At 43.6% G+C, this 25,763-nt stretch overlaps 1 protein-coding gene across 1 annotated transcript in view; it reads left to right on the top strand.

The window, feature by feature from the left end:
• Positions 1–12,189: 12,189 nt before the first annotated feature.
• The window catches only part of LOC143767821 (CMP-N-acetylneuraminate-beta-galactosamide-alpha-2,3-sialyltransferase 4-like), a 67,896-nt gene continuing 54,322 nt past the window's right edge, over positions 12,190–25,763 (top strand). Inside the window, exons 1-2 of the mRNA XM_077256343.1 lie at positions 12,190–12,288; positions 14,152–14,206. Of these exons, the coding sequence (XP_077112458.1) occupies positions 12,190–12,288; positions 14,152–14,206 (154 nt within the window). The remainder of the gene's footprint in view (positions 12,289–14,151; positions 14,207–25,763) is intronic.

Below are 25,763 nucleotides of genomic sequence, written 5' to 3'. Positions count from 1 at the left end.
GAGGAATGCAGTTTGACACCCCTGGCGATCACCATTAAATCTGAATGAGGGCAACTTAGGTGGGCTAGCTGGTGGCGGTTGCCCAGAGGGAAAAGTCGCTTGTGCAGCTATTTGCGTGCTTATGTCCTGAAAAGCCTGTCCATACTGGGCCTCTATGCCAACAAGTTTGTTTTCCTGGGCTGCCATGCGGGTGCTTAAGTCCTGAAAAGTCTGTCCAAACACTTGTTGATTGTGTTCAAAGCTTCCAAACTTCTTTTGCAGACCTTCCATATCTTCCTGCAGTGATCTAATTATGGAAAACACCTGCTCTAGTCTGCTTTCTGCAGTCATTGTTCCAGCAGTCTCCTTTTTTTTTTTAGGCTAGAGTATCCTGTAATAATTATAGGGGATAACTCAGGAGACTCTTTGCGTGGAACAAGACAACTACAGGACACAGTTTTATAAGTGGTAAAGTCTATATTATCACACGGTGATTCAAACAGGTGCAGAGGGAAACTCAAGTCCACAACATTTGGTGCAAATATCAAATGCAGCCCAGCAGTCTATAGGAAACTTCAGAGGAAAATGCAATCACGCAGAAAGTCTATGAAGCACAATAATTCTTGAGGATACTTGACACGAATAAGTCCTTGCTTAGTCCAAAACACAGATAGATATGCTTATAAGGCAGTTCAAATAATATCTTAGCTCAACCAGGGAGGTCTGGGTAATAGTCTCAGGTTCTTGCAGATCAGCAACAGCTTACATGTCCAGCAATTGCAGATGGCAGTAAACACGAGCAGCAGATGAAGGAGGATTACTGGAACTGGTGTATGCAGCAGGAACTCAGAGCAGAGTAGCAGGATAACCCCACAGGTTCACAGGAGCAGGTATATAGCCAGGGAGTCACCAGAGGTCAGGAGCTGGATGCAAGGCAGAATACTCTAGCACAGACTGAAGGCCGGGGTGGAGTTTTATAGCAGGAAGACAGTGCACATGAGACCAAAGACGCCATCTTGGAAAAGGGCAGTAATGCACAAAAGGTAAAAAATGTTCAGAGTCCTGACACCCTATTACTGCACCTGATATCCCCAATACTGAGCCGCTGCTGCCGTATGTGTCCCTATTACTGCCCCTGATACCCCAATACTGAGCCACTGCTCCCGAATGTGTCCGTATTACTGCCCCTGATAGCCCAATACTGAGCCGCTGCTGCCATATGTGTCCCTATTACTGCACCTGATATCCCCAATACTAAGCCGCTGCCGTATGTGTCCCTATTACTGCACCTGATATCCCCAATACTGAGCCTCTGCTGCCGTATGTGTCCCTATTACTGCACCTGATATCCCCAATACTGAGCCTCTGCTGCCGTATGTGTCCCTATTACTGCACCTGATATCCCCAATACTGAGCCTCTGCTGCCGTATGTGTCCCTATTACTGCACCTGATATCCCAATACTAAGCCACTGCTGCCGTATGTGTCCCTATTACTGCCTCTGGTACCCCAATACTGAGCCACTGCTGCCGTATGTGTCCCTATTACTGCCCCTGATACCCTAATACTGAGCTGCTACTGCCGTATGTGTCCCTATTACTGCACCTCATATCCCAATACTAAGCCACTGCTGCCGTATGTGTCCCTATTACTGCCTCTGGTACCCCAATACTGAGCCACTGCTGCCGTATGTGTCCCTATTACTGCCCCTGATACCCTAATACTGAGCCGCTACTGCCGTATGTGTCCCTATTACTGCACCTGCTGTGTGGTTCTCTGTGCCCTCTAAATTTTAAAGCACCCTCCTATAATATAGTAATGCCGGGTGCAAGTGCCCATATTTTGCCCCTAGAAAGTAATAATGCCCTGTGTGCCCCTTGGACAGTCACAGTAACCTGAGTTCCCCTATAACAATAATTGCCCACTTTACATTTAATAAAGTCCTGAGTCTCCCCCTGTACACCTCCCTTTTACACAGCATGATGCTCTCTTATACACAGTATAATGCACCCACACAATATACTGACTCCTTAGTAGCCCCCAAACTGTTTGATGGCTCCAACAATGTATAATGACCCCCACACTGTAATCTCCATAATGTATGATGGCCCCCTAGATAACCTCCATATACAGTAGCATAATGCACCAAATAGTCCACAATATAGTATAATGCACTCCCCATAGGCAGACTCTATAGCATACGGCAGCCCCCATAGGCAGACACTGTAATAAGGCAGCACCCCCATATAGGCAGACCCTGTAATAAGGCAGTACCCCCATAGGCAGACTCTGTAGTATAAGGCAGCACCCCCATAGGGAGACTCTGTAGTATAAGGCGTTAAAGCAGTAACCCAAGGCGCACCACAAAAGTATAAAAAATGATATACAAACTATATATGATATCATATGGGGTGCAGAAGAGTGATAACCAACTATATGATTCAAGGAAAGAACAGGTATCACTCCAATTGTGCACAGCACATAAAGAAATAACAATGTAATATTGAAAAAAATAGAAACACAAGATTTTATTAACACGCAACATTAAAACATAATTAAAAACAACAACCAAAAAGCCCTGTCCATAGCAGTCAATCAATACTCAATACAGTAATATGTACAGCATATAACAAATGATATGACCCAAAATGCTACATGCCTGCCTGAAAACCTCCAAAAAACTGGATGTAGGCTATATGCAGCCAGCTAGAGAAAGAACACAAGCCGGACAAAAAGGATAAGCTCTATATGATCATGTAACTAGCAATGGGTACAAAACCCCAGAGGCTAGCTAGACGCAAAAATAATGCGATAACCTATATGGCTCATGGGACACTGGTGTACGCATAACCTGAACCAACTAAATAAAGAAAGATCTGAAGGTCACTATGTAAATAACAGAATAAAGCCCAGAAGCAGCCAAAGGGAATCCCAGCAATTGCTGCGATAATTATTACCCAGAGCAAAGTGGTAGCCACAACCGAGTCCGTAGGCAGGCAGGCAGGCAAGCAAACAGGACAAGGGCCAGTGCAGCCCCACGCGTATCGCCCTTGCTGATAGAGCTTCGTCAGGGGAAGTGATGGCGCGTATCCAAAAACTCGTATAAGTACATACCTAATGATTAAAGAAAGACGGCACACCTGTGGCTCAGTGGGAGAGCCGCTGACCGCGCAAGCGCAGAGGGTACAGGGAGTCAGTGAATGCACCGGGCAGAATGCAGCCGGAGCTGGGACAGCAAGAGAGGCAATGAGAGGCGCAAACAGGGCGGAGACAAGGAGGAGCCACCGTCGGTGTCAGCGAACGAGGTAAGACAGCATAACAACAAGGATCCAAGTGCGCAGGTGCAAAAAATGCCGGAGAAACCGGCCGTAAAATGCCCACTCCAAGAGAGATGTCTAAACCTAGAAATTACATCTGTATGGAGGCAGCAATAAACATATACACTCACCGGCCACTTTATTAGGTACACCTGTCCAACTTCTTGTTAACACTTAATTTCTAATCAGCCAATCACATGGCGGCAACTCAGTGCATTTAGGCATGTAGACATGGTCAAGACAATCTCCTGCAGTTCAAACCGAGCATCAGTATGGGGAAGAAAGGTGATTTGAGTGCCTTTGAACGTGGCATGGTTGTTGGTGCCAGAAGGGCTGGTCTGAGTATTTCAGAAACTGCTGATCTACTGGGATTTTCACGCACAACCATCTCTAGGGTTTACAGAGAATGGTCCGAAAAAGAAAAACAATCCAGTGAGCGGCAGTTCTGTGGGCGGAAATGCCTTGTTGATGCCAGAGGTCAGAGGAGAATGGGCAGACTGGTTCGAGCTGATAGAAAGGCAACAGTGACTCAAATCGCCACCCGTTACAACCAAGGTAGGCCTAAGAGCATCTCTGAACGCACAGTGCGTCGAACTTTGAGGCAGATGGGCTACAGCAGCAGAAGACCACACCGGGTACCACTCCTTTCAGCTAAGAACAGGAAACTGAGGCTACAATTTGTACAAGCTCATCGAAATTGGACAGTAGAAGATTGGAAAAACGTTGCTTGGTCTGATGAGTCTCGATTTCTGCTGCGACATTCGGATGGTAGGGTCAGAATTTGGCGTAAACAACATGAAAGCATGGATCCATCCTGCCTTGTATGGAGCATCTTTGGGATGTGCAGCCGACAAATCTGCGGCAACTGTGTGATGCCATCATGTCAATATGGACCAAAATCTCTGAGGAATGCTTCCAGCACCTTGTTGAATCTATGCCACGAAGAATTGAGGCAGTTCTGAAGGCAAAAGGGGGTCCAACCCGTTACTAGCATGGTGTACCTAATAAAGTGGCCGGTGAGTGTATAAGCGTGGAAATGTGGCCAATAGTCATAATAATAATAATAAAGCGGGGTAAAAAGAGGGCCCTCAGATGCCTGTAATAAGGCATCCCTCATAGTCAGACGCTGTAAAAAGGCAGTCCCCATAGGCAGCCCCTGTAATAAGGCAGCACCCCCATAGTCAAACCCTGTAATAAGGCAGCACCCCCATAGTCAGACCCTGTAATAAGGCAGCCCCCATAATCAGACCCTGTAATGAGGCAGCACCCCTATAGTCAGACCCTGTAATAAGGCAGCCCCCATAATCAGACCCTATAATAAGGCAGCCCCCATAGTCAGACCCTGTAATGAGGCAGCACCCCTATAGTCAGACCCTGTAATGAGGCAGCCCCCCATAGTCAGACCCTGTAATAAGGCAGCCCCCATAGTCAGACCCTGTAATAAGGTAGCACCCCCATAGTCAGACCCTGTAAAAAGACAGCCCCCATAGGCAGCCCCTGTAATAAGGCAGCACCCCTATAAGCAGACCCTGTAATAAGGCAGCAGCACCCATTAAAATAAATACTCACCTCTCTTCTTCCTAGTTCCTGCGCTGCTCCCGCTGATCTCCTGACAGCGGGCGCCGGTCAGTGACACTGACAGGGGGATGATGGGAGAAGGAGCGCAGCTCTCCTTCTCCCATCAATATGATCAGCTGTATTGGCTAAATGCCGGTACAGCTGATCTTCCGATGATGGCGGGGGGGGGGGCACTGCTGGCACCGGGCCCCCCTACCTGCTCAGGGGCCCCATAGCGGCCGGGCAGCAGAGCAGGGAGAACGATCCTCCCTGCTCTGCAGCAGAATGTAACTGTATCGGCGCGCTGCATGCGCCGATACAGTAGCGTAGCTCTGGGTGGGCCCCCTCAGAGCACCGGGCCGGGGCACCCTCTGCCCCCCGGTAGCTACGCTACTGACTTGGACCAATGTTAATCTATGGGGCAGCTCCTATCATCTGTTGCTTTCTCGGCCGTATTATACGTGTGAGGGAAATCACAGCATGCTGCGATTGTCCGCGTATCTCGGCCGAGAAACGCCAATGAAAGTCTATGGGGCCGAGAAAAAAAACGCACAACACACGGACCATCAGTGAGACTTGCGAGAAATACACACCTGTGTCTTATAGAAAAGCTGGCAATTCAGTGCGGTGTACAGTAAAATCACACTAACAGGTTAGAATAGAATAGATTAAATAAATGTCTACACATAGAATAGGTATATATATATGTCAGTGAGACCCATATATATTTATATTTAATGCAGAGCTAGGTAGCAGGTGCTTTCTCCTTACCAAACCCGACAGGATAGGAGACATGGTTTACATACAGTAAACCTTTGCATATCCCTTATTTTTTTACATATCCCTCACTAATAATGTTAGTAGTGAGTGTGTGTAAAATTTGGGAGCTGTGTTAAATTAAAGGGTTAATTAACGGAAAAAAACTGGCGTGGACTCCCGTTCAATTTTCTCCGCCAGAGAGGGAAAGCCAGTGACTGAGGGCAGATATTAGTAGCCTAGAGAGGGACCATGGTTATTGCCCCCCCCCCTCCCGGGCTAAAAACATCCACCCCCAGCCACCTCAGAAAAGGCACATCTGTAAGATGCCCCTATTCCGGCACTTAGCCTCTCTTCCCACTGCTCTGTGGCATTGGCATATGGGGTAATAAGGGGTTAATGTCACCTTGCTATTATAAGGTGACATTAAGCCTGGTTAATAATGGAGAAGTGTCAATAAGACACCTATCCATTATTAATCCAATAGTAGGAAACCAGTACGTCATGATCTCGCGAGACCGCAATGCACTCTTGGGACCGGAGCGTCACGAGGAGCATCGGTAAACGCCTCGGCTGGATCCGAGGGGCCGACGGAGGGTGAGTATATAGCTATTTTTTATTTTAATTTTTTTTTCAACAGGGATATGTTGCCCACATTGCTATATACTACGTGGGCTGTGTTAGATACTGCGTGGGCTGTGTTATATACTACATCTCTGTGCTATATACTATGTGGGTTGTGCTATATGCTACCTGGCTGTGGTATATATTACGTGGCTGGGCAATATACTATATCGCTGTGCTATATACTACGTGGCCTGTGTTATATATTGCATGGGCTGTGTTATATACTACGTCTCTGTGCTATATACTACGTGGCTGTGCTATATATTACGTGGCTGGGCAATATATTACGTGGCTGTCTGTGTCACGTGGGCTGTGCTATATACTATGTGGCTGCTATATACATACATACATACATATTCTAGAATACCCGATGCGTTAGAATCGGGCCACCATCTAGTGTGTGTGTATATATGTATATATATATATATATATACAGTGCCTACAAGTAGTATTCAACCCCCTGCAGATTTAGCAGGTTTACACATTTGGAATTAACTTGGCATTGTGACATTTGGACTGTAGATCAGCCTGGAAGTGTGAAATGCACTGCAGCAAAAAAGAATGTTATTTCTTTGTTTATTTTTTTTTTTAAATTGTGAAAAGTCTTTTCAGAGGGTCATTTATTATTCAACCCCTCAACCCACCAGAATTCTGTTTGGTTCCCCTAAAGTATTAAGAAGTAGTTCAGGCACAAAGAACAATGAGCTTCACATATTTGGATTAATTATCTCTTTTTCCAGCCTTTTCTGACTATTTAAGACCCTCCCCAAACTTGTGAACAGCACTCATACATGGTCAACATGGGAAAGACAAAGGAGCATTCCAAGGCCATCAGAGACAAGATCGTGGAGGGTCACAAGGCTGGCAAGGGGTACAAAACCCTTTCCAAGGAGTTGGGCCTACCTGTCTCCACTGTTGGGAGCATCATCCGGAAGTGGAAGGCTTATGGAACTACTGTTAGCCTTCCACGGCCTGGACAGCCTTTGAAAGTTTCCTCCCGTGCCGAGGCCAGGCTTGTCCGAAGAGTCAAGGCTAACCCAAGGACAACAAGGAAGGAGCTCTGGGAAGATCTCATGGCAGTGGGGACATTGGTTTCAGTCAATACCATAAGTAACGTACTCCACCGCAATGGTCTCCGTTCCAGACGAGCCCGTAAGGTACCTTTACTTTCAAAGCGTCATGTCAAGGCTTGTCTACAGTTTGCTCATGATCACTTGGAGGACTCTGAGACTGACTGGTTCAAGGTTCTCTGGTCTGATGAGACCAAGATCGAGATCTTTGGTGCCAACCACACACATGACGTTTGGAGACTGGATGGCACTGCATACGACCCCAAGAATACCATCCCTACAGTCAAGCATGGTGGTGGCAGCATCATGCTGTGGGGCTGTTTCTCAGCCAAGGGGCCTGGCCATCTGGTCCGCATCCATGGGAAGATGGATAGCACGGCCTACCTGGAGATTTTGGCCAAGAACCTCCGCTCCTCCATCAAGGATCTTAAGATGGGTCGTCATTTCATCTTCCAACAAGACAACGACCCAAAGCACACAGCCAAGAAAACCAAAGCCTGGTTCAAGAGGCAAAACATCAAGGTGTTGCAGTGGCCTAGTCAGTCTCCTGACCTTAACCCAATTGAAAACTTGTGGAAGGAGCTCAAGATTAAAGTCCACATGAGACACCCAAATAACCTAGATAACTTGGAGAAGATCTGCATGGAGGAGTGGGCCAAGATAACTCCAGAGACCTGTGCCGGCCTGATCAGGTCTTATAAAAGACGATTATTAGCTGTAATTGCAAACAAAGGTTATTCCACAAAATATTAAACCTAGGGGTTGAATAATAATTGACCCACACTTTTATGTTTAAAATTTATAAAAATTTAACTGAGCAACAAAACTTTTTGGTTTGTAAGATTTATGCATCTGTTAATAAATCCTGCTCTTGTTTGAAGTTTGAAGGCTCTAACTTATTTGCATCTTATTAAACCTGCTAAATCTGCAGGGGGTTGAATACTACTTGTAGGCACTGTATATATATATATATATAAGGAAAACAGCACACAAAAAAAATAGAAAAAAGTGGGCTTTTAATGCCTGAACGGCATATATACACTATATATATGTTTTCACAAATATTTCAGCCCATGAATCCATTATATGTCCATTTTGTAAGCCGGCGAGAAAATCTTGCAATACGGATGACACACGGATATTTTTTGGAGAAAAAAAAATCACATCTGCACACGGAACACTGTTCATGAAACATTTGTGTGATTCTCGTCCGTGAAAAACGGACCAATTTTTTTATACGTTGTGTGTGACTCCAGCCTAAATCATAGGACCGGACACTGCTGGGGTTTGTCTCTGATCGCCTCTACTGAAACAAGTAATCATAAATAAGATTTAAGTAGATTTATGTAAGCATAACTCAGAAGGGGGGATCAGAAACAAATAGTGCACACCACAGCTCAAGGTATATTTAAGCTCTATACAGAGAAATCACTGCAAAATGTATTGGTAGTGGGTATAATGACTAAACAACATTTGAGCTTCCACAATGTGGCCTTATGGCCAAAAAATGTTCATAAAATGCATAAGAGCATGTCAGCTTTACATAGTAATTCACAATGTGTTAGCTTGGCAGACCATAAGCATCATATAAAATAGACCTTAAACATCATGAAAGAAGGAAAATATGGGAAAGTTTAGTTACCAGATGCAAGTACCCAGTGACTACACCTGTGAGAGGTGGTTTCCAAAATGGGGTCACGTGTGTGGGGGTTTCCACTGTTTAGGCACATCAGGGGCTCTCCAAACGCAACATGGTGTCTGCTCTTGATTCCAGCAATTTTTGCGTTCAAAAAGTCAAACTGTGCTGGAGCTAAAGTAAAATATTTTTGAAAAAAAAAAAAAGAAAAAATTATTTTTTTTCCTTCCACATTCCATTAATTCCAGTGAAGCACCTGAAGGGGACACACGAGCCGGAAGGAGACACACGAGCTGGAAGGGGACACACGAGCCGGAAGGGGACACACAAGAAACTTTCAGCTTCTTATTGGCCACAAATATAATATTTTGCTTGACATTTCAGATTTGGCAGCTCGTTCTTTGGTGGTTTCTTATAATCTTGCAGGGTATTGTCAGGGAGAGACTAGGTGAGCGAGAGCTAATAACCCGGGCCCCTGCAGTTTCCCTCAGACTAGGGAAATCCTGACTGACCCTCTACCTGGAGTTTACACTGAAGGTGTGCATGTCCAGGCCTCGAACCTCACCCTGTCTCCTGAGCTCAGCCCTAGGCTGAAACCTCCGCCCACCACCCAGTGAAGATGTTGTTCCCCAAAACCCACAGTTAGCACAGACAAGGATAAAGGAAAATATACACCACACCGCAGTCACTCAGGAATACACTATAAATGTGCAGGGCAAAATAAATACAAATATAGGAAGGAGTAAATAAGACAAAGGAAAATACACCACCAGCAACGAATCTCCAACCACCAGCTCTCCTCACCAGACCGAGATAACAACGCACAAGACAGAAGCTATAATCGGCGACGCCCAAAGATCCGGAGAACTATTTAAAGGCAGTGGGCATGGCCCAGCTTCCAATCCAAGGATTAGGTAAATTAACCCCGGAACAGCTAGATAAAATCTAGCAGACGCCAATGAGCAAATAGTGGTCAAAAGCGGAATTACCGCTGTCTGTCGGACGACCTGGTCTGAACAGTGTCCGACATGACAGGTATTTCTTGAGTTTAGCCTTGGCTTCTGTGATGGTGGGATATGTTATGTGGGTATCATTTTGTGTATATTTATATTTTACTGATTATCATGGTGTTCTCTTGTAGGATGAGTTATTTGCCAATTGATGAATTGCTGTTATTTGCCATCTGATATCAGCCCCCACAGTCCTGTACTGTTATCTCTCCACAGGGTCAGTGAATAATGTTGTTTGCTAATATGCTAATGACATATTGAATTAGCTTGTTGAAACAAAGAGCCCCTGCGACCAACCCCCCTAACCTGTGAATGAGGAGAGGGACTTGTAAATATCAGGGAGGTGAGACACAAATCAGTCCTGTGTGGAATGATGTGTTCATAGCACCTCAGAGAGAAAGAAGCGTATATGGACTATGTTATCCTCTGTCTGCTGGATTGTTGGACTTTTATCCTGTTACTGAACTGCATTCGTGTTCTGGACTATTTTATCCTTTGTGTGGTGGATCGTATATGGACATTTCATATTTTTTTGCATAAATAAAGGTCTTGGGATTGTTCACTCTTCGCTGGCTCTGTTGATTGTGTGGTACCAGAGAAGGACCCTGTGACAGCCTCATTGACGACCATACCGCTTTGCCAATGGAGCCCACTAAATATCGGAGGACGGATCATGGTTCTTTGCAGGTTTCTTGAGGCTCCTTATAGGTGACGCTTACCTGTCGCCTACATTCTGTATGATTCTAACTACAAAAGTGTTGTCTGATGTCACCTGAGTGTGGGTTATGTGTACTTGGCCGGGGTTCACCTACTTCATGTTCCACATGAACAATTTCTGAATGTTTTTTCTTTTTTGAATTGCTCATGTGTTTTCGAGCTTTCCTTCTTCTGAAGATGAGACCTTAGATATGAAGTGTCTCATCATTCAATGTAAGGTTCTTTATAACAATGATAAATGTAAGGTTATACACATGGGAAGAAGGAATCAATATCACCATTACACACTGAACGGGAAACCACTGGGTAAATCTGACATCGAGAAGGACTTGGGGATCCTAGTTAATGATAAACTTACCTGGAGCAGCCAGTGCCAGGCAGCGGCTGCCAAGGCAAACAGGATCATGGGGTGCATTAAAAGAGGTCTGGATACACATGATGAGAGTATTATATTGCCTCTGTACAAATCCCTGGTTAGACCGCACATGGAGTACTGTGTACAGTTTTGGGCACCTGTGCTCAGGAAGCATATAATGGAACTAGAGCGAGTACAAAGGAGGGCAGCAAAATTAATAAAGGGGATGGGGGAACTGCAGTACCCAGAGAGCTTAGCAAAATTAGGATTATTTAGTCTAGAAAAAAGACGACTGAGGGGCGATCTAATAACCATGTATAAGTATATAAGGGTACAATATAAATATCTCTCCGAGGATCTGTGTATACCAAGGAAGGTGACGGTCACAGGGGGCATTCTCTGCGTCTGGAGGAGAGAAGGATTTTTCACGAACATAAAAGAGGATTCTTTACTGTTAGGGCAGTGAGAATCTCTAATTCCTTGCTTGAAAAGGTCGTGATGGCGAACTCAGTCGAGGGGTTCAAGAGAGGCCTGGATGTCTTCGTGGAGCATAACAATATTGTATCTTACATTTATTAGGTTCTTTAGAAGGACGTAGATCTGGGTATTTATTCTGATGGAATATAGGCTGAACTGGATGGACAAATGGCTTTTTTCAGCCTTGCTATCTATGTTACTATGTTCTTTATATTGGGAGCATCAATGTAGAAGAGGAATGTGTCCTGTCCTGCACCATAGCCACGAATACCAGGGACTACATGACTAATCTATGTACTGTATACATCGGTGTTACCTATGAAATATGCATACATTGTACTACAGCACAGCTCATCATCTATCACTACTATAATACTGCTCCTATGTACAAGAATATAACTACTATAATACTGCTCCTATGTACAAGAATATAACTAATACTGCTCCTATGTACAAGAATATAACTACTATGATGGGCTACGGCCGTTTCACGTGTTACACGCTTCAACGGGTCCACATGAAGCGTGTAACACACGAAACGGCCGTAGTCCATTAACCTATCCAGCTTGTTCCACAACTATCCTCCCCTCTGTACCCATGTCAACAGCACGTTGTTGAAATAAAGAACAAAGTTTTTTTTTATCGGAAGATTTGTGTGGTGCTACTTTCTCTCCTATTTGGATTTCCACATGTTTCTTCAAGCAAGCACGCCATATTCCGAGGATTACCGATTGGTGGGGTTGTTGACTCAGCTAAACCTACTGGACTCTGCTAAATCTGCTCAAACAGTGAGTACTCACCTGTTTCTTAGTGCCATTCAGCTTTTTTCTTGATTTCTATGGACTATAACTACTATAATACTGCTCCTATATAAAAGAATATAACTACTATAATACTGCTCCTATGTACAAGAATATAACTACTATAATACTGCTCCTATATACAAGAATATAACTACTATAATACTGCTCATATGTACAAGAATATAACTACTATAATACTGCCCTTATGTACAAGAATATAACTACTATAATACTGCTCTCTATGTACAAGAATATAACTACTATAATACTGCCCTCTATGTACAGGAATATAACTACTATAATATTGCTCCTATCTACAAGAATATAACTACTATAATACCTATAATACTGTTCCTATGTCCAAGAATATAACTACTATTATACTGCCTCTATGTACAAGAATATAACTACTATAATACTGCCCCTATGTACAGGAATATAACTACTATAATACTGCCCCTATGTACAAGAATATAACTACTATAATACTGCTCCTATGTACAAGAATATAACTACTATAATACTGCCCCTATCTACAAGAATATAACTACTATAATACTGCTCCTATGTACAAGAATATAACTACTATAATACTGCCCCTATCTACAAGAATATAACTACTATAATACTGCTCCTATGTACAAGAATATAACTACTATAATACTGCCCCTATGTACAAGAATATAACTACTATAATACTGCCCCTATGTACAAGAATATAACTACTATAATACTGCTCCTATGTACAAGAATATAACTGCTATAATACAGCCCCTATATACAAGAATATAATTACTATAATACTGCTCCTATGTACAAGAATATAACTACTATAATACTGCCTCTATGTACAAGAATATAACTACTATAATACTCCTCCTATGTACAAGAATATAACTACTATAATACTGCCCCTATGCACAAGAATATAACTACTATAATACTGCTCCTATGTACAAGAATATAACTACTATAATACTGCCCCTATCTACAAGAATATAACTACTATAATACTGCTCCTATGTACAAGAATATAACTACTATAATACTGTCCCTATGTACAAGAATATAACTACTATAATACTGCCCCTATGTACAAGAATATAACTACTATAATACTGCACCTATGTACAAGAATATAACTGCTATAATACTGCCCCTATATACAAGAATATAATTACTATAATACTGCTCCTATGTACAAGAATATAACTACTATAATACTGCCTCTATGTACAAGAATATAACTACTATAATACTGCCTCTATGTACAAGAATATAACTACTATAATACTGCTCCTATGTACAAGAATATAACTACTATAATACTGCCCCTATATACAATAATATAATTACTATAATACTGCCTCTATGTACAAGAATATAACTACTATAATACTGCCCCTATGTACAAGAATATAACTACTATAATACTGCCCAGTATATACAAGAATATAATTACTATAATACTGCCTCTATGTACAAGAATATAACTACTATAATACTGCTCCTATGTACAAGAATATAACTACTATAATACTGCCCCTATGTACAAGAATATAACTACTATAATACTGCTCCTATGTACAAGAATATAACTACTATAATACTGCTCCTATGTACAAGAGTATAACTACTATAATACTGCTTCCTATGTACATCTATAATATGCAATAATACTTCACTACAAATTACATATTTTGTGCAGGTCTCATTTACCACCTTTAACTTTGTATGACTCTCCTGTATTGCAATGATCATTCTGTGTCTCAGCTTTGCTTCTAGGTTGTAGTATAGTTATGGGAGGAGCAGAGTAGTCAGACAATAGAAACGCGCGTTAATGAGCAGAGAACTTGCTGTGTGGTTGGTGTTTCTGGAGACAAGAGGCAGCTTGTGACCGGAGGTAATTCCTGACATTATTGTTAGGGTGATAAGTAATCACTAATAATTATTGATATTGGCACAATATTGATTGACTGGGGTAGAGACCGATAATATCACAGGTGGTTACAATGTTTCTTCTTTCTATTCTTCTGGATTGCAGCAGATGGATAATGCAGGATCATCTTTTCACAATTAAGTTCTACATTGCTTCAGAAATTCTACAAATGGATCTTTCTGGGGATGGAGCTTGGGAGTTGTGCTGTTCTGAATCTTTGATAAGAGTTTACTAATAATAATCTAATCGATTGACTAGAAATGTAGTGAATGTGACTTTTATCAGAAGACGTTATTCTATAATGAAACATTGATGCACATGTTCCTGTTCCTCTATGGCTGGAGTGATTTTGCTGAGAAGTTTAAGCTCCTCAATCCATTTCGGTGGATATCACAGGGACTTCTTTATTTCATTGACTGATGAAGTCCAGTTGCTCCTGACACTGCGTGGAGCGAGAGATTCTTTTTGAATTGTTCAAATTTTTATTTGTTTTAATGTTTATTGGTTTATTTTAATATAAATACAAAGGATGCAAATATTCTCAGGTAACAAAGAACATTATAGTCAACAGACGTCACTGATACATTACTGTATAATGACATAACTCAGGAGAAAAGACACGCAAGACACGTGTCCAACAAGTTCATCCAGGACAATGTGGATCAAGAGGTCTGGGCAAATTTTAGAATGAACTTTGTGGCTGGTGTTGACATGTTGTCCATGATGGTGTCATAAAACCTGTTTGTCAAGTGGAAACTCCCAAGCAAATGTTACCTTGCAGTCCTATGTAACGCCATATATAACACAGTGATAACTGTCTAAGTACAGATAATGTAGTAGACAGTACTTGCCCCCTATGTACAATAATATAACTACTATAATACTGCTCCTATGTACAAGAATATAACTACTATAATACTGCCCCTATATACAAGAATATAACTACTATAATACTGCTCCCTATGTACAAGAATATAACTACTATAATACTGCCCCTATATACAAGAATATAACTACTATAATACTGCTCCCTATGTACAAGAATATAACTACTATAATACTGGTCCTATGTACAATAATATAACTACTATAATACTGCTCCTATGTACAAGAATATAACTACTATAACACTGCTCCTATGTGCAAGAATATAACTACTATAATACTGCTCCTATGTACAAGAATATAACTACTATAATACTGCTCCTATGTGCAAGAATATAACTATTATAATACTCCTCCTATGTACAAGAATATAGCTACTATAATACTTCCCCTATTTATTTACAAGAATATAACTACTATAATACTGCTCCTATGTACAAGAATATAACTACTATAATACTGCTCCTATGCACAAGAATATAACTACTATAACACTGCTCCTATGTACAAGAATATAGCTACTATAATACTTCCCCTATTTACAAGAATATAACTACTATAATACTGCTCCTATGTACAAGAATATAACTACTATAATACTGCTCCCTATGTTCAGGAATATAACTACTATAAGGTGCACACGCTGCGGATTTTGCTGCGCATCCGCAGCATTTCCGCAGCTGCGGATCCGCAGCGTTTTCCCATGCATTTACAGTACCATGTAATGCTATGGGAAATGAAATCCGCAGTGCACATGCTGCGGAAAAAAATGCGCGGAAATGCAGCGGTTTATTTTCCGCAGTATGTCAATTCTTTGTGCGGAATCCGCAGCGGTTTTTCACCTGCTCCAATAGGAAACTGCAGGTGAAAAACCACAGAGGAAACCGCAATAAAAACCGTGATAAATCCGCAGAAAAAAAACGCAGCGGTTTTGCACTGCGGATTTATCAAAACCGCTGCGGAAAATTCCGCAATGGAATCCGCAGCGTGTGCACATGGCCTTATACTGCTCCTATGTACAAGAATATAACTACTATAATACTGCTCCTATGTACAAGAATATAACTATTATAATACTGTCCCCTATGTACAAGAATATAACTACTATAATACTGTCCCCTATGTACAAGAATATAACTACTATAATACTGCCCCTATGTACAAGAATATAACTAGTCTAATATAGCCCCCTATGTACAAGAATATAACTACTATAATACTGCTCCTATATACAAGAATATAACTACTATAATACTGCCCCTATGTACAAGAATATAACTACTATAATACTGCCCCATGTACAAGAATATAACTACTATAATACTGCCCCTATGTACAAGAATATAACTACTATAATACTGCCCCTATATACAAGAATATAACTACTATAATACTGCCCCTATGTACAAGAATATAACTACTATAATACTGCTCCTATGTACAAGAATATAACTACTATAATACTGCCCCTATGTACAAGAATATAACTGCTATAATACTGCCCCTATGTACAAGAATATAACTACTATGAGGGTATGTGCACACGCTGCGGATTCCATTGCGGAATTTTCCGCAGCGGATTTGATAAATCCGCAGTGCAAACCCGCTGCGGTTTTTACTGCGAATTTATCGCGGTTTCCTCTGCGGGTTTTCACCTGCAGATTTCTATTGGAGCAGGTGTAAACCCGCAGCAGAATCCGCACAAAGAATTGACATGCTGCGGAATATAAACCGCTGCGTTACCGCACGTTTTTTTCCGCAGCATGTGCACTGCGGATTTCGTTTTCCATAGGTTTATATTGTACTGTAAACTCATGGGAAACCGCTGCGGACCCGCAGCTGCGGAAACACTGCGGTTCCGCAGCAAAATACGCAGCGTGTGCACATACCCTAATACTGCCCCCTATACACTGTGTTCCAAATTATTATGCAAATAATATTTCCTCATATTTTCTCTAAATTACCTATCCGAATTGCAGTCATTGTTATATTCCAGTCATCTACTATTCTAGTATAATTGCAATGTTTTGGAAAAAACTGCCTATGAAAACAGTATCTTTTAAAAAAAAAATAAACACTCAAAATGCATGTTCCAAATTATTATGCACAGCAGAGTTTTCAACCTTTTTTTTTTATTTTGAACAAAAAAATGGTCAATTGTGGTTATAAGCATTATCAGCTTATTACAAAATGAAATCAAACAGTTTTCAAGTGAAAACTTTATTCTAGGTGATGTTACATTTGCACATAGGACCCCTTGTTTGAAAGAAGCTTCTGAACTCTCTTGTCCATTGAATTTGTCAGTTTTTGGATGGCTTCTGCTTCAATTGTTTTGCATGTGGACAGAATACCCTCCCAGAGCTGTTGCTTAGATGTGAACTGCCTCCCGCCATCATAGACACTCCTTTTGATGATGCTCCAGAGGTTCTCAATGGGGTTGAGGTCAGGGGAAGATGGTGGCCACACCATAAGTTTGTCCTCTTTTATGCCCATAGCAGCCAGAGATGCAGATGTGTTTTTTGCAGCATGAGACGGTGCATTATCATGCATGAAAATTATCTTGCTGCGGAATGCACGGTTCTTCCTCTTGAACCATGGCAGGAAGTGTTGTTTTAGAAACTCCACATAGATTATGGAGTTCATCTTTGCCCCTTCAGGGATCATAAAGGGGCCGACAATCTCTCTCCCCATGATTCCAGCCCAAAACATTACTCCACCTCCTCCTTGTTGGCGCCTTAGCCGTGTTTTCATGGGGTGTCCATCAACCAGCCATCCTCCACTCCATCCATCTGGACCATTGAGCGTTGCACGGCACTCATCGGTGAACAAAACAGTTTGGAAGTCGGTCTTCATGTATCGTTTGGCCCACTGGAGCTGTTTCTCCTTGTTGCAGTGGATAGAGGTGGTCGACAGGATGGCTTACGCACAGCTGCAAACCTCTGAAGGACCCTGCATCTTGTTTTTCTGGGGACCTTGGAGGCACCAGCAGCTTCAAAAACTTGTCTGCTGCTATGACAAGGCATTTTTGTAGCTGCTCTTTTAACCTTACGCAATTGCCTGTTGGAAAGAGTCCTCAATTTTTCTTTATCAGCACACACACCTGTGTGCTGGGAATCAGCTACATACTTCTTGATTGTGCGATGATTATGATGAAGTGTCTTGGCAATGTTGATTGTAGTCATGCCTTGACCTAAATACTCCACCATTTGTTGCTTCTCAGCAGCCGACACATCCTTTTTCTTTCCCATTTTGGCAAAAAATGTAGGCTGCTTAATAATGTGGAACAGCCTTCTTAAGTAGTCTTGCCTTTATTTGGACACACCTGCCAAACTAATTTGCACAGGTATCTGCAATTGCTTTCAGTGATATAAAGAGCCCTGACACACATCAACATCAATGAGTTTAAATGACAAACAAAAAAATTCTAACCTTATCACTCCTAAACACTATGTGCATAATAATTTGGAACACAGTGTATACAAGAATATAACTACTATAATACTGCCCCTATGTACAAGAATATAACTACTATAATACTGCTCCTATGTACAAGAATATAACTACTATAATACTGCTCCTACGTACAAGAATATAACTACTATAATACTACCCCTATGTGCAAGAATATAACTACTATAATACTGCTCCTATGTACAAGAATATAACTACTATTATTATTATTATTATTTATTGTTATAGCGCCATTTATTCCATGGCGCTTTACATGTAAGGAGGGGTATACATAATAAAAACAAGTACAATAATCTTAAACAATACAAGTCATAACTGGTACAGGAGGAGAGAGGACCCTGCCCACGAGGGCTCACAATCTACAAGGGATGGGTGAGAATACAGTAGGCGAGGATAGAGCTGGTCATGCAGCGGTTTGGTCGATCGGTGGTTACTGCAGGTTGTAGGCTTGTCGGAAGAGGTGGGTCTTCAGGTTCTTTTTTAAAGGTTTCGATGGTAGGTGAGAGTCTGATGTGTTGTGGTAGAGGGTTCCAGAGTAGGGGTGATACGCGAGAGAAATCTAGTATGTGATTGTGGGAAGAGGAGATAAGAGGGAGTAGAGAAGGAGATCTTGTGAGGATCGGAGGTTGCGTGTAGGAAAGTACCGGGAGACGAGGTCACAGATGTAAGGAGAAGACAGGTTGTGGATGGCTTTGTATGTCATGGTTAGGGTTTTGTACTGGAGTCTCTGGGCAATGGGGAGCCAGTGAAGGGATTGACAGAGGGGAGAGGCCGGGGAATAGCGGGGAGACAGGTGGATTAGTCGGGCAGCAGAGTTTAGAATAGATTGGGTGCGAGAGTGCTAGAGGGGAGGCCACAGAGCAGGAGGTTGCAGTAGTCAAGGCGAGAGATGATGAGGGCATGGACTAGGGTTTTTGCAGATTCTTGGTTGAGGAATGTACGGATTCGTGAAATATTTTTGAGTTGAAGTCGGCAGGAAGTGGAAAGGGCTTGGATATGTGGTTTGAAGGAGAGATCAGCGTCAAGGATAACTCCGAGGCAGCGAGTTTGTGGGACTGGGGAGAGTGGGCAGCCAATTTCTGTAATGGATAGGTTCGTTGGGGGGGTCGCGTGAGATGGGGGAAAGATGATGAATTCTGTATTGTCCATGTTAAGTTTCAGAAATCTAGCGGAGAAGGATGAAATAGTGGACAGACATTGAGGGATTCTGGTTAGTAGGGAGGTGATATCTGGTCCAGAGATGTAGATCTGTGTGTCATCAGCATAGAGGTGATACTGAAAGCCATGAGATTCTATGAGCTGTCCCAGGCCAAAGGTGTAAATGGAGAAGAGCAGGGACCCTAGGACTGAACCTTGTGGGACTCTGACAGATAGGGGGCGAGGTGAGGAGGTGGTGTGTGTGTTGCTCTTAGCGGTTAAGAGGTCATTGGTGACCTTAGTTAGGGCAGTTTCAGTGGAATGTTGTGACCGGAAGCCAGATTGTAAGCTGTCAAAGAGGGAGCAAGAAGAGAGATGGGAGGACAGTTCAAGGCAGACGTGTTGTTCCAGTAGTTTGGAGGCATAGGGGAGAAGTGATATAGGGCGATAGCTAGATACAGAGGATGGGTCAAGAGAAGGCTTTTTGAGGATAGGTGTGATGGAGGCATGTTTAAAGCTTGAGGGGAAAACACCAGTTGTTAGTGATAGGTTGAAGAGATGGGTTAGGGTTGGGATGAAGACTGTGGTGAGGTTTGGGATGAAGTGGGATGGGAGCGGGTCAAGTGCACAGGTGGTGAGATGCGATCTTGACAGTAGAGTGGAGAGTTGATCTTCTGTAATGGTGGAGAAGTTGGTTTTTGAGGTGGAGGGCTGGGAAGTCGGGAGGAAGGGCTCTGGGGGTTGTTGACCAAAACTGTCTCTGATGTTATCAATCTTCTGCTTGAAAAATGAGGCAAAGTCTTCAGCTGAGATAAGTGGGGAGGGAGGAGGTGCTGGGGGACGAAGGAGAGAATTGAAGGTGTTGAATAACTGTTTAGGGTTGTATACTATAATACTGCTCCCTATGTACAAGAATATAACTACTATAATACTGCCCCCTATATACAAGAATATAACTAGTATAATACTGCTCCTATGTACAAGAATATAACTACTATAATACTGCCCCCTATATACAAGAATATAACTAGTATAATACTGCTCCTATGTACAAGAATATAACTACTATAATACAGCACTTATGTACAAGAATATAACTACTATAATACTGCCCCTATGTACAAGAATATAACTACTATAATACTGCACTTATGTACAAGAATATAACTACTATAATACTGCTCCTATGTACAAGAATATAACTACTATAATGCTGCTCCTATGTACAAGAATATAACTACTATAATACTGCCCCTATGTACAAGAATATAACTACTATAATACTGCTCCCTATGTACAGGAATATAACTACTATAATACTGCTCCCTTTATACAAGAATATAACTACTATAATACTGCCCCTATGTACAGGAATATAACTACTATAATACTGCTCCTATGTACAAGAATATAACTACTACAATACTGCTCCTATGTCCAAGAATATAACTACTATAATACTGCTCCTATGTACAAGAATATAACTACTATAATACTGTCCCCTATGTACAAGAATATAACTACTATAATACTGTCCCCTATGTACAAGAATATAACTACTATAATACTGCCTCCTAGCTGTGAGGTTGTGTGTTGGTAGCTCTCCTGATGTCTGGAGCAAGCCCAGGGAGGGGCCACCTTGGGCGGGGAAGCTCCCCAGGCAAGGCCCTGGCTTCCCGGCCTACACTGGGACAAGGCTCCCAGCCTTCTCTGAATGGGAATGCTAATCCCAAAGCCACTGTGAGACCAGTGAATGCAGTGAGCCAAAGCTGCAGCAGTTCTGTGAAGGAAGAAAAATCTGCAAGTAAAGTCTTGGGAGGAAAATCTCCTCCAAGTCCAGCAAAGAAGCCAGAAGGAAAAGTGTTGGTGAGTGATGTTACACAGCACAGTATGAAGTCCTGTAACTCCCCAGTCAGTAAGCAGCCCCTGCCTGGAGCACAGGTGAAAGCAGCCTCAGGTGTGCAGATCACCTCTCCTGCTCCCAGGCAGAGACGGACGTCTCTGGAAAGACAAACAATCCAGGAGAACTTACAGCAACATGGCAGTGTGGCGCTGTCAGGACGCACCCGGTCACAATCAGGTGGCAGCGATAAACCTGCTGCGGAGCCTGCATCCAGCCGAGGAGCCACAAAGCCATCTGTGGTGGAACCGCACAAGTCTGTGTTCAAAACCCCTGCACCAGTGGTGAAGCCTAAACCTGTGCAGCCGACACGTGCACCCGAGCTGCAGCTAGCGGACGAGATACCGGGACTGGTCAGAAAACTGGGTGAGTTACAGCAGCAAAAAAAAGCGCTGCAAATGGAGGTAGACTTCATCTATAGCATGAAGGTCACTAATCCTGCCTGTGATGATGCGTATGACCTGAGACTGAACACACTGGGGGTGCAGCTGGCAAGTGTTGTGCAGGACATTGAGTCTGTGCTGGAGGGCATGGGGCCCCTGGCAGAGACCTGCAGGAACCGGGAGTGGTTCGCCTCCTATAAGCAGGACTGTGCTGTAGAGACCGGGACCCCCCAGCAGCGGACACGGCCAGTGTTACAGGCTGCCCGCTTCTGCTTCCAGGAAGGAAAAAAACTGCAGCAGCAAGCAGCCGAGTGTGAACAGGAGCATACACTTCAGACTCCAGCAGAGGCACCACAGGTCCCAAAATGCCCCACGCAGGAGCAGGACAGTATTTGTGAGACTGTGCTGAGGCAGCTGAGTGTGAACAAGATCATACACTTCAGACTCCAGCAGAGGCACCACAGGTCCCAGAATGCCCCACGCAGGAGCAGGACTGTATTTGTGAGACTGTTTGTGCTGCTGAGGCAGTTGAGTATAAATAAGATCATACACTTCAGACTCCAGCAGAGGCACCACAGGTCCCAGAATGCCCCACGCAGGAGCAGGACATTATATGTGAGACTGTGCTGATGATGCCGAGGCTGAGGCACAGACTGGGGCTGGTGATGTTGTGCCCATGGGGTCGGGGGCTGGAGGGGTCTCACATTCTGTCATGGACGTTGCACTGTCTGATGATAATGATGCTGATGATAATGTTCATGATATGTGTGACTATCCCCCTTTACCATCTAGTCCCCAAGGTGTGGCAGTTTCCCCCTGCTGCAGGCCCTCTCCCTGTCAGTCGGCCCAGTGTGACCCGGCAGGTGCCCCCCAGGAATGCCTGGAGCCGCGGCGCCCCTTCCTTCACTTCTAGCGACAGGTATACCGGACAGACATTTAAACGTATTAATGTGGTGCGGTTTAAATACATAGGTGCCAAGGAGGATCTGCCACAGCGCAGGTATGTGGTGAGAGAGCTGCTATGCGGCCAGATGGGGTTTGTGGCAACTGAGATACTGGCGGTGTCTAACCTTCAGGACAGGCAGGGCTACGAGGTCAGTTTCAAGCTGCAGTGTGACCTGGACAGGTTCTGGGCCAATTACCCCAGGTTCAGAGACTCTGAAGGCTGGAATAAGTTTATATTGGTTCCTATTTCCAGGCCGGACACTGTCACGGTAAATATCACCTTCTGGAATGAGGCCGTTCCCCCACAGGACATCGAGGTGTGGCTCCGGAGACACTGTGACCTCGCCTCTGGACTCTCCAAGGTCAGAGATGAGGATGGTATCTGGACAATGGGGTGGAAAGCTGTGGTGAAACTGCGGCAATTTAATAACATTACTGCCCATTTACCCAACTACTTCTTAATTGGGAGGGAGAAGGAAAGATGTTATTACCCCGGGCAGCCCAGAAAATGCTTCAAATGTGGTGGGAAAGGTCATCTGGCTAACGCCTGTACTATGGTGAAGTGCAGCCTGTGTGGTGAAATCGGCCACGTCGCTGTGGATTGCCGGGATGTTAGGTGCAACCTCTGCGGTAAGATGGGCCACCCTCACAGGGACTGTCCAGACGCCTGGCATAATATCTGCAGAGTCTTCCATGATGAGGCTGTACTGGCAGGGGCAGAGGCTCAGGAGGATGAGGATGCAGTGGCAAGGGCACATGAGGAGGAGGATTTAATGTCAGGAGAGATGGTGACCAGCCCAGATGTCCAACAGGAGTCCACTCATGTAACACCAGAGAAGCAGGGTATAGAGGGTGCAGAGGGGAACATGGAGGTCGTTCCTCAGGTCTAGCAGCCTCAGGTAGCCCCCCCTTCAGCATCACTGTCTGTATCTGATGACTGGAGCGTTAATCATCATAAAAGGAAGAAAAAGAGCACGTCCTCCCGTAAACCTGAGGCAGAATATGACACCGGTCAGAGTGCTACTAGGAAGGTTCAGAATTCTGCAGAAGTGATGGTTGTGTCCAACAAGTATGGAGTTTTATCTGAGTCTAATGATGACGATTATGAAAAAGAGTTGAGGAAAGTTGATGCAGAGTGTGATAGGGACGTAGAGGACCACCCTCCGTCAAAGCGGAAGCCTTTATCTGTAGACTCTCAGGTAGAGTCTGACATGGACACTGGTGGTGGGCAGAACATCCCTGACTCATGATGATGGCAGTTACTTTGCTCCTTCTCTATTGTGTTGTGATGGCGGGGTTCTCATTAACACTAACTTCAAGTAATGTCAATAGTATTAAGGCAAGGAGGACGAGACATGTGGTGTATGAACATCTCACACATCTGGACACCGATGTCATTTTCCTGCAGGAGACACGACTGACATCTCTGGGGCTTATGAGAGAGGCTGAGAGGGAATGGCGGTGCGGTCCTTCTTTCTGGTCACTGGCTGTGGAGCCATACGCCGGAGTCGCTGTCCTGTTTAACACCAATGATGTGACTGTGCATAGGATGATGGAGGTGGTCATGGGAAGATGTTTGGTCCTGGAAGTCACTATTCATGGGAGGCGACTCCGGCTTATTAACATCTATGGGCCACAGACAGTGACTGACTGGATTCAGCTATTTAATAACGTTAAACCTTACCTCTTCACTTCTCTTCCGGTGGTGATGGCAGAGGACTTTAACGCCATACTGACGTCAGGTGACAGTTCCTCGGGCAGGACAGTGACCAGGGACGGTAAGGTCCTACATAGCATTATAATGCAGGCTGGACTGATTGACATTTTCGCACAGGGAGGTCGACAGCCAAAATTCACGTATTCATGTTCCAACAGGAGCAGTAGATAGGGTTGACTTCTATGACAACATGACCGACTAGTGGGAGGACGTCAAGGAGGATATCAGATCCCTCTTAAAGAGACTGTCAGTAAATAAAGGGAGGAATAAGTACAGCCAGTACCTAAAGCTGCGTAAAGAATTGGAGTCACTATATTCGGCGGGCGGGGATGACAAAGTGAAGATCGACTAACTGAAATCTGAGATAAGGCAGTATCAGTATAGTAGGTATACCTCCCTGGTTCTTGAACGGGATTATTGGTCCTTAGGGAGCCCCTGATCCCTTTGAGAATTGCAGGGAGAGGGTAGTCAAAAAAATGGTCACGGGTCTCACTGACTTCCAGGGTGTATTGCAGGATTCACGGAAGGGTATCCTGGAGGTGGTGGGATCTTACTATGCTGACTTGTTTCAGAGAAAAGTTTTGGATAAAGATAAGATGGATCAATTCTTGGAGGCAACTCCTGCGCCTGATACTAATGATCTGGACTTTTCTCCTTTGACAGCAGAGTTAACGGTGGAGGAAGTTAAGGAGGCTATTGATAAATTACATCTGAAGAAGGCACCAGGTCCAGATGGCATAACAGCAGAATTTTATAGGAAATTCAGAGACCTCCTGGCTCCAATCCTCATGGATGTGTATAAAAGTTGTCTAGAAAATCACCTGATGCCTCCATCCATGAGTGTCCTCGTTGATTCTGCTGTCTAAAGGTAAAGAGCCGAGCGACATCAAGAACTGGAGGCCGATTGCCCTCTTGAATGTGGACAGGAAGATTCTAGCAAGGATCCTGTTTTCTAGATTAGTCTGGTTGTCCCCAGCACTGTTGGCAGGCTCTCAGTTTGGCACAGTAAAAGGGCGGAACATCTCTGGAGCAGTCATCTCGATACGGGAGATGTTTGAGAGATGTAAAGCTCTGCAGTGTGGG

Source organism: Ranitomeya variabilis, chromosome 4, assembly GCF_051348905.1.
Source record: "Ranitomeya variabilis isolate aRanVar5 chromosome 4, aRanVar5.hap1, whole genome shotgun sequence".
Taxonomy (NCBI): domain Eukaryota; kingdom Metazoa; phylum Chordata; class Amphibia; order Anura; family Dendrobatidae; genus Ranitomeya; species Ranitomeya variabilis.
This window is presented reverse-complemented; position numbering and strand designations above follow the sequence as displayed.